General features: G+C 39.8%; 1 protein-coding gene across 2 annotated transcripts in view; it reads left to right on the top strand.

Annotated features, from left to right (window-relative positions):
* The window catches only part of ldhd (lactate dehydrogenase D), a 31,064-nt gene that overhangs the window by 8,302 nt on the left and 11,986 nt on the right, over positions 1-10,776 (top strand). Inside the window, exons 6-11 of one of the 2 annotated variants that reach the window (XM_062961501.1) lie at positions 745-944; positions 3,262-3,390; positions 3,496-3,623; positions 4,623-4,713; positions 7,324-7,435; positions 9,936-10,502. In XM_062961501.1, the coding sequence (XP_062817571.1) occupies positions 745-944; positions 3,262-3,390; positions 3,496-3,623; positions 4,623-4,713; positions 7,324-7,435; positions 9,936-10,101 (826 nt within the window). In that variant the 3' untranslated portion in view covers positions 10,102-10,502. Of the gene's footprint in view, positions 1-744; positions 945-3,261; positions 3,391-3,495; positions 3,624-4,622; positions 4,714-7,323; positions 7,436-9,935; positions 10,503-10,776 lie in introns of those variants that run through there. The other variant, XM_062961502.1, reaches the window with a different exon arrangement.

The following is a 10,776-nucleotide window of genomic DNA, read 5'->3' as shown; positions in this document are numbered from 1 at the left end:
CTAGACACTTGGGAAGTGTTCGACTTGCGATTTTGTGAAACGAAATCCAGCATATCTATCTTGTTTGCTGTGTCATAATAATAATAATAATAATAATAATAATAATAATAATACATCACACAGTCCTAGACACTTGGGAAGTGTTCGACTTGTGATTCTGTGATACAAAATCCAGCATATCTATCTTGTTTGCTGTGTCATAATAATAATAATAATAATAATAATAATAATAATAATAATAATAATAATAATACATCACACAGTCCTAGAGACTTGGGAAGTGTTCGACTTGTGATTTTGTGATATGAAATCCAGCATATCTATCTTGTTTGCTGTGCTATAATAAAATAATAATAATAATAATAATAATTAAAGTGGAATATGGACAATTATTATTATTATTATTATTATTATTATTATTATTATTATTATTATTATTATTATTTCTTTGCCCATATTCCACTTCTGTCCCAAATTGGGGCTCAGGTTTGAATTGCACAATTGCTATTCACTTGGAAAGTTGATTCTCGCAGCCAACACTTTGGGTGCATCTATGAGCATCTGTGAGCATCAGGAATGGTGGGCGTTGAAGTCCAAAACACCGGGCGGGAGGTCCGAAGTGTGCCCATGCCTGATGCGCACGGTAGAATGAATGCGGCTCGATGCTTCTTGCGCCGCAGTGGGTGAGTGCAGTGCAAGGCGTAGCAGAGCGTGTGCAAGGCTGTCTTGTTCCCTTGTGCGCAGGAAGAGCGCGGCCGGCTACCACCTGACGGGCCTGTTTGTGGGCTCGGAGGGGACGCTGGGCCTCATCACCCAGGCCACGCTGCGCCTGCACGGCGTCCCCGAGGCCACCGCGGCCGCCGCCTGCGCCTTCCCGTCGGTCAAGGAGGCCGTGGACTCCACCGTCCAGGTCCTGCAGGCCGGCATCCCCGTGGCACGCATCGGTGAGTGGGGACACCTCTCGGCTTCTAAGGTTTATCTATCCATTTGCAGTATTTATATTCCGCCCTTCTTATATTCCACACAATGCACAGATACATGACAAACATTCAATGCCATTATTAGACATACGACATATATAGACAGACACAGAGGCAATACCATGTTTCTCCGAAAATAAGACAGTGTCTTATATTCTTTTTTGCTCCCAAAGATGCGCTAGGTCTTATTTTCAGGGGATATCTTATTTTTCCATGAAAGAAAAAAACCACATTAATTGTTGAACAAAAAAATGAACATTTATTATGTACTAGCTGTGCCCAGCCACGCGTTGCTGTGGTAAAGTGGTGGTGGTATTGGTTAAAAATTGTTGTGTAATTTTTATTTGACGTTATTTGCATTTTTAAATTAATTTTATTGTAAGTTATCTTTTTATTTATTATATTTTATTATTTTCTTGTCTAATGTTTAGTTATTTTTGTTATTATGGTATTTTATTGTATTAATTTTTTAGTGTTTTTAATTATTTTTTAGTGTTTTTTATTATTTTTTATTGGGTTGCTAGGAGACGAAGCTGGAGGAGCGTAGCCTTCTAACTGGCAGCAATTGGATAAAAGCAATTATTCCTCTCTCTAATTAGGACTTCATTTTTCTTTTCTTTTTGTTGTATCAACCTAGAGGCGTGGATGATGGGTTGTGTCGTCAAATTTCGAGGTTGGGGGACCTGTAGTTTTGTTGTTTTGTGGGTCGCCGTGATATATAGATATGTACTGTAGTTGTCATCACAAACCAGCATAACCAGACAAACTGTGAATCCTATCAAGAATTTCTTGTTACTACCAATATTTCCATGTACAACACTCTATGGTATGTACATTTACCAATCCTGCATGCTCTGGTGTTCTGTTCGTTGGGCATGTTTCCAAACATAAACTTTGCTAGGTCTTACTTTCAGGGGAGGCCTTATATTTAGCAATTCAGCAAAACCTCTACTAGGTCTTATTTTCTGGGGATGCCTTATTTTCGGGGAAACAGGGTATAACGTTTTCCAGCTTCCAGCTTCATGAGGGTTATGCTTGATTCCAGCCACAGGGGGAGCTGCCGCTTCACCGTCCACTTGTGACACCGGGTCCTTGATGGAGTACTTCCTCATTCCTTTCCGCACACTGCTGGAAGTTGTTATGGTGTTGTAAATTAATTAAATTTGCCTCCCCGCATAAAGCTTTTACCTACATTTCCTACTTGACAGGTGCAACTGTATAACAGTTGATAACAATATTATAATGTAATACAATATTATACTGATCATAATACTATTTCCATGATACAGCACTTTATGAAACCTGTCCCCGCTGGTTTGCTTTTAATTACTCTGATTTTATCTGCTTGTATTTTAATGCATTGTCCATTATTTTATTTTGTGTATCGTTGAAATTTTTAAATTTTTGTCAAATATGTTGTGTTGTTGTTTCGGGCTTGTCCCTGTTGTGAGCCACCCCGAGTCCCTTCGGGGAGATGGGGCGGGATATAAAAATAAAGATGATGATGATGATGATTATTATTATTATATATTAATTATATATTATATATTACATGTAATATTACTAATACAGTAGAGTCTCACTTATCAAACATAAATGGGCTGGCAGAATGTTGGATAAGCGAATATGTTGGATAATAAGGAGGCATTAAGGAAAAGCCTATTAAACATCAAATTAAGTTATGATTTTACAAATTAAGCACCAAAACATCATGTTAGACAACAAATTTGGCAGAAAAAGTAGTTCAATACGCAGTAATGCTACGTAGTAATTACTGTATTTACGAATTTAGCACCAAAATACCATGATATATTGAAAACATTGACTACAAAAATGCGTTGGATAATCCAGAACGTTGGATAAGCGAGTGTTGGATAAGTGAGACTCTACTGTATTATTATTATTATATTAATTATATATTATATATTACATGTAATATTACTAATAATATTACAGGATAATGATATAGCACAATATAGTAATTTAATACTTATATTATGCTATGCTAATAATATATTGTATGTACATTTGAGTTGTAAGCCTTTGGGGTGAGAAGAGCAGGATATAAATGTAGTAAATAAATAAATAGTTAATAAGCTGTCTTTTGAGCTGCTTAGGTCAACAGCGAGCTAGGCTATTCATGGTCGGAATCTCAATCCGACCCAGGCTGGTTTCGAACTCGTGATCTCTCGGTCAGTAGGGATTTATTGCAGCTGGCTTTGCCGCAGTCCAGCCCATTAAATAAAATTGTCAAGATTGGATATTGCCTCCCGCTTTGCAGAGTTCCTGGACGACGTGATGATTGGCGCCTGCAACCGCTTCAGCCACCTCAACTACGCGGAGCTGCCCACGCTGTTTCTGGAGTTTCACGGCACCGAGCACGGCGTGGCCGAGCAGGTCCAAGCGGCAGGTACGGATCCGGAAGAAATCCCGGAACCCCCCCCGGCATAACGGCATGTGCCGTCCCAAGCAAAACCACTGCCGCGGGGCTTTGAGCCAACGCTTGCCTTTGCAGGGGAGATTGTGAAGTCCAACGGCGGGTCCGACTTTGCGTGGGCGCAGGAGCAGGAGGCCCGGAACCAGCTCTGGGCGGCGCGGCACAACGCCTGGTACGCGGCCCTGGCCCTCCGCCCCGGCTGGAAGGTGCGTCCCTCGGCCGTCTTTGACCTTTTAAAGGTCTCAATGTGTCACCTATTTAAGACTGGGTTTTGAGGACATTGGAAACAAGACTTAGGGTGTGCCAGCTGCAAATGGCAGGAGCTGGGATGGCGCATTATTGTTATTTCCATTATGACTAGCTGTGCCCGGCCACGCGTTGCTGTGGTGTCGTCCTAAGTGGGGTTGTCTTCATGGCCTAGAAAAGATTCCCCTAGGTAGGAAGCAGCCAGGTTTTGAAGCTGCAAGGCTATTCAATGGTGTTCAAGTTGCCCAACAATGGAGTCCCTTAGGTATGAAGCAGCCAGGCTTTGAAGCTGCAAGGCTACTCAATGGTATTCAAGTTGGCCTAGAAAGGATTCCCCTAGGTATGAAGCAGCCAGGCTTTGAAGCTGCAAGGCTACTCAATGGTATTCTAATTGGATAACAATGGAGTCCCCTAGGTATGAAGCAGCCAGGCTTTGAAGCTGCAACACTATTCAATGGTATTCAAGTAGGGGAGCAATGGCTTCTCCTAGGTATGAAGCAGCCAGGTTTTGAAGCTGCAAGGCTATTCAATGGTATGCAAGTTGGCCAACAATGGAGTCCCCTAGGTATGAAAAGGATATTTCTTGCACATGCGCAGACTGTTTTTTTATTTTTGGGGATTTTTCTGGCCTTGTCTCTATTTTCTTTCCTTTTTTTTTGATGGTCACTCCTTGGAAAGTGATACGTATTGTGGCCATATTTGGTGTGATTTGGTCCAGGGGTTTTGTTGTTAACTCAGTCCTAGTTACGCACATTAATTTTGATATATATATAGATGATGATGATGATGATGATGATTTGATAGACAACAAGGTGAGTCCACAGCAAACAAGATCCCTCTGCTGGCTGTTGTGTTGCATCGCACATCAGACGCTTCCCAAGGGTCTAGGACTGTGTGCTGTGTCGGCTAATGATGGTGCGGATCCAACCTCTCTCTCTTTCCTCCTCCTCCCCGCCCAGGGCTACTCCACCGACGTCTGCGTCCCCATCTCCCGCCTCCCCGAAATATTGGTGGAAACCAAGAAGGACCTGATGGAGTCCAAGATCGTAGGTGAGGAGGAGCCCGTGGGTGGGTGGGAAGCCACCAAGAGAACGATTTCAGGTCCCGCAAGGTTCTAGTCTGTCCCTTAAGCTGTTCAACCGTGTTCATGAAAACCATGGTTCTTTCAAGGCACTTTTGAATAAACCAGCTTCTGCACAGTCCCAATCGTTCCTGCCCGGTTCTTAGCACTTGATTCCACTCTGGTTCCATTATCCACGGTTGCACAGCCTGCCCCTTCCATGCAACCCAAACAGTTCCACTTTTGCTAGGTCATCGATATGGTTGTGCATTCATTTTAAGATGTTTTAAATAATGGTTTTGCTATGTTTTAATCTTGTAATTTGTACTGTGCTTTAATTGTACATCAAGCTGGTGTTTTTAGGGCTTGTCCCCATGTGAACCGCCGTGATGGAGTGATGGGTGATGGAGGCAGGTTATAAGAAATAAATTATTATTATTATTATTATTATTGACACAAAGACATGGTATGACACAGCAAACAAGATCTATATGCTGGATTTCGTATCACAAGTCGAACACTTCCCAAGCATTTAGGACTATGTGATATATTATTATTATTATTATTATTATTATTATTATTATTATTATTATTATTATTATTATAACTATTATTATTTTACTGACAGAAAGACAGAGTATGACACAGCAAACGAGATACATAGGCTGGATTTTGTATTACAGAATCACAAGTCAAACACTTCCCAAGTGTTTAGGACTGTGTGATGTATTATTATTATTATTATTATTATTATTATTATTATTACTATTACAACTATTATTATTTTACTGACAGAAAGACAGAGTATGACACAGCAAACGAGATCTATATGCTGGATTTTGTATTACAGAATCACAAGTCAAACACTTCCCAAGTGTTTAGGACTGTGTGATGTATTATTATTATTATTATTATTATTATTACTATTATAACTATTATTATTTTACTGACAGAAAGACAGAGTATGACACAGCAAACGAGATACATAGGCTGGATTTCGTATTATAGAATCACAAGTCAAACACTTCCCAAGTGTTTAGGACTATGTGATGTATTATTATTACAGTAGAGTCTCACTTATCCAACAGAATATTGGATAAGCAAATATGTTGGATAATAAGGAGGGATTAAGAAAAAGCCTACTAAATATCAAATTAGGTTATTATTATTTTTTACAAATTAAGCACCAAAACATCATGTTATACAACAAATTTGACAGAAAAAGTAGTTCATTACCCATTAATGCTACGTAGTAATTACTGTATTTACGAATTTAGCACCAAAATATCACAATATATTGAAAACATTGACTACAAAAATGCATTGCATAATCCAGAACATTGGATAAGTGAATATTGGATAAGTGAGACTCTACTGTATTACGATTATGATTATGATTATGACACAGTGACATAGTATGACACAGCAAACGAGATCTATATGCTGGATTTCATATCACAAAATCACAAGTCAAACACTTCCCAAGTGTCTAGGACTGTGTGATGTATTTTCGTATTATTATTATTATTATTATTACAGTATTATTATTATTATTATTACAGTATTATTATTATTATTATTATTATTATTATTTTATGACACAGCAAACAAGATAGATATGCTGGATTTCATATCACAAAATCACAAGTCAAACACTTCCCAAGTGTCTAGGACTGTGTGATGTATTTTCGTATTATTATTATTATTATTACAGTATTATTATTATTATTATTATTATTATTATTATTATTATTATTATTATTATTATTACAGTATTATTATTATTATTATTATTATTATTATTATTTTATGACACAGCAAACAAGATAGATATGCTGGATTTCATATCACAAAATCACAAGTCGAACACTTCCCAAGTGTTTAGGACTGTGATGTATTTTCGTATTATTAATATTATTACAGTATTATTATTATTATTATTATTATTATCATCATCATTATCATTATTATTATTGTATGACACAGCAAACAAGATAGATATGCTGGGTTTCATATCACAAAATCACAAGTCAAACACTTCCCAAGTGTCTAGGACTGTGAGATGTATTTTCATATTATTATTATTACAGTATTATTATTATTATTATTATTATTATTATTATTATTATTATTATTATTCTTATTATTCTTATTATTATTATTCTGCAACAGAAAGCAGGGCCAGTCCTTCCTGGAAATGCACGATCCATAAAAAGTGTGTGAAATGACATGACAGTATTTATTTATGCATCGTGTCTGAAACGAATTGAGAATACTGTTATAATGTATAGAAAAACTACCAACCGAGTTAGAAACTTTGCACGTTACTAAATGCTCTGTGGTTTGTTCTCCTCCGTGGACTCCACTTTGTGGCTCTGCATCTTGCAAATCGCCCAGCCTTACTGTGAGCCCAGGAGGAAGTTTGTTTGCTTGTTTGTTTACTTACAGTCTTGATATCCCGCCCTTCTTTCTCACCCCGAAGGGGACTCAGGGCGGATCACAAGGCGCATTGACTTGGCAAACATTCAATGTAATGTAGTCTGGACCCACCCAGAGTTGCACCAGTTCGGGTCTGCCCTCTTTTTACGATGTGTTTGCAGGTCCCATGGTTGGACACGTCGGAGACGGGAACTTCCACTGCCTCCTGATTCACGATCCTGAAGACGAAGGACAAAGACGCAGCGTGGCCGACTTTGCCGAGCGGCTGGGAAAGTAAGGCCTGGCTCTAGACATTTTATTTTATTTCCTACTCGCATGGGTCCCCGGCATTGAAAAAGTCAGCGTTTTAATTGTCCAAAATGCCTAAGGTTGTGGGTTAACTACAACTCCCATCATGCCAGGTTAACCCTTAACTAGCATTCTGGCCCAGTTCCCTATAGATTTAATCCATGATTTTATCATTGTGTATTGAATGTGTTTTTATAACTTGTTTTATTGTTGTCTGATTTGTTTTACTGCTTGTTTTTATATTGTTGACGACCAGGCTTGGCCCCATGTAAGCCACCCCGAGTCCCATCGGGGAGATGGGGCAGGGAATAAGAATAAAATTATTATTATTATTATTATTATTATTATTATTATTATTATTATTACCCTAAGAAACGCCATCAGTTTCTCAGGGTTTGTAATGTTGTGCAAGTTTGGTCTGGATGCATCATGGGTGGGGTTCAATGTGCTTTCTGGCTATAGGGTAAACTACAACTCCCACTATGGAGAGTCCCTCCAGTAGGTGGAATTAATCATGAGATTTCTGTATGTTTGTATGTATATATATGTAGAATAAAATCCAGGGTGGGAGAAAAAACTCTTTAGGAAATGTGGAAGTTGCATTTAGTAAGCTTGAACTCGCATTTGAGTAGCCACGAAGTTTGCAAAGTCAAACTGTGAGGGTATCTGCATGGAGGTTGCTTGGCCTTTGTTGCCTGGAGGCACCCTCTTGTTTGGGAGTCCCTTGAAAAACAATGCGCTCAACAGTGCTGGTTAGTCTCAAAAGTTATATGCTAAAGCCATCACTTGAAATGCATTTACAGTAGAGTCTCACTTATCCAACATAAACGGGCTGGCAGAATGTTGGACAAGCTAATATGTTGGATAATGAGGAGGGATTAAGGAGAAGCCTATTACACATCAAATTAGGTTATGATTTTACAAATTAAGCACCAAAACATCACGTTATACAACACATTTTACAGAAAAAATAGTTCAATACGCAGTAATGCTATGTAGTAATGACTGTATTTACGAATTTAGCACCAAAATATCACGATGTATTGAAAACATTGACTACAAAAATGCGTTGGATAATCCAGAATGTTGGATAAGCGGGGCTTGGATAAGTGATATATATATATATATGTATACATATGTGGAATAATGTCCAGGGTGGGACAAAGAACCCTTACCTATTTAATATTATTGTGTATATTGACTTTTATGACTGTTTTTATTCATGTTGAAGTTTTACTGCTCGGTTTAATGTTTAATCTGATTTGTGCTGTCGTGTCTGGGCATGGCCCCATGTAAGCCGCCCCGAGTCCCTCCGGGGAGATGGGGCGGGATATAAGAATAAAATTATTATTATTATTACAGTAGAGTCTCACTTATCCAACATAAACGGGCCGGCAGAACGTTGGATAAGCGAATATGTTGGATAATAAGGAGAGATTAAGGAAAAGCCTATTAAACATCAAATAAGATTATGATTTTACAAATTAAGCAACAAAACAGCATGTTATACAACAAATTTGACAGAAAAAGTAGTTCAATACACAGTAATGCTATGTAGTAATGACTGTATTTACGAATTTAGCACCAAAATATCACGATGTATTGAAAACATTGACTACAAAAATGCGTTGGATAATCCAGAATGTTGGATAAGTGAGACTCTACTGTATCTTGAACAGAAGCTAGGTGATCTGTTCTTGTGCTTATTAAATATCCACTGAGGTACATCATATAGATTGCCAACAGATTATGAGGACTGACTCATGAAATTCAGAATACATAATGGGACCCCCCCCCCCCATCTTATTGAATCCTACCTTAGATATAACTACAGTAGAGTCTCACTTATCCAACACTCGCTTATCCAACGTTCTGGATTATCCAACGCATTTTTGTAGTCGATGTTTTCAATGCATCGTGATATTTTGGTGCTAAATTCATAAATAAAGTAATTACTACATAGCATTAATGCGTATTGAACTACTTTTTCTGCCAAATTTGTTGTCTAACATGATGTTTTGGTGCTTCATTGTGTAATAGTCTTTTCCTTAATCCCTCCTTATGATCCAAGATATTCGCTTATCCAACGTTCTGCTGGCCCGTTTATGTTGGATAAGTGAGACTCTACTGTATTATTATTATTAAGGAAATGTGAAAGTTGCATTTAGCAAGCTTGAATTCACGCTTGAGTAGCCACGAAGTTTGCAAAGTCAATCAGTGAGGGTATCTGCATGGAGGTTGCTTGGCCTTTGTTGCCTGGAGGCACCCTCTTGTTTGGGAGTCCCTTAAAAAACGTAATGCGCTCAACGGAGGTTGCATTTTGTCTTAAAAGCAGCATCATTCACTGCTGGCTAGTCTTGAAAGTTATATGCTAAAGCCCTCCAGGTGTTTTGGACTCCAACTCCCACCATTCCTAACAGCCTTCCAGCACCTGGAGGGCCCAAGTTTGCACCTGCTGAGTTTCCTCTGCAACTTGACTCCTCAGGCGGGCGCTGGCCATGGACGGCACCTGCACGGGCGAGCACGGCGTGGGCCTGGGCAAGCGGCAGCTCCTGCGCGAGGAGGTGGGCGAGGTGGCGCTGGCCACGATGAGGCAGATCAAGGCGGCGCTGGACCCCAAGCTCCTCATGAACCCCGGGAAGGTCTTGTGACCGCGACCCCTCTCCTTGACCGGCAAGACTAGAATCATCTCCGCACTTGAGTAGCCATGTCCGAGACTATCTGCATGGAGGTTGCTTGGCCTTTGTTGCCTGGAGGCACCCTCTGTTTGGGAGTTTGCAAGAGGGCGAGCCAAGACGTTCCCTCCTAGTTATGCTAGGTTAGGCCAGGTTTGTCATGGCTTGGGTTGGGCTATTATATTTGCACTTTGGGCCATTCCTAACAGCCTCAGGACCCTTCCTTTTCCCCCTCAGCCGCTTAAGCGGCTGAGGGGGAAAAGGAAGGGTCCTGAGGCTGTTAGGAATGGTGGGAGTTGCAGTCCAAAGTTTGCCCGTGCCTGCTGTAGTGTTTCCATGAAGAAGGTGTATATTCCATTAAAGCTTGCCCAAATTAATTTAAGTGATCTACAGTATGTTGTCGGAGGCTTTCATGGCCAGAATCGCTGTGAGTTTTCTGGGCTGTCTGGTTATGTTCCAGAAGCATCCCTTCCTGACGTTTTGCCCACATCTACGGCAGGCATCCTCAGGGGGTGTGAGGTCTGTTGGAAACGAGGGGTTTATATATTTGTGGATTAGTGTCCAGGGTGGGAGAAAGAACTTCTGGAACATGGCTAGACAGCCCAGAAAACTCACAGCAACCCAGATACAAGGTATGTTAGTACAGTCAAC

This window comes from Anolis carolinensis, unplaced genomic scaffold (assembly GCF_035594765.1).
Source record: "Anolis carolinensis isolate JA03-04 unplaced genomic scaffold, rAnoCar3.1.pri scaffold_9, whole genome shotgun sequence".
Taxonomy (NCBI): domain Eukaryota; kingdom Metazoa; phylum Chordata; class Lepidosauria; order Squamata; family Dactyloidae; genus Anolis; species Anolis carolinensis.
Note: the sequence above shows the minus strand (reverse complement) of the source record. Positions and strands in the feature narration are given on the sequence as shown.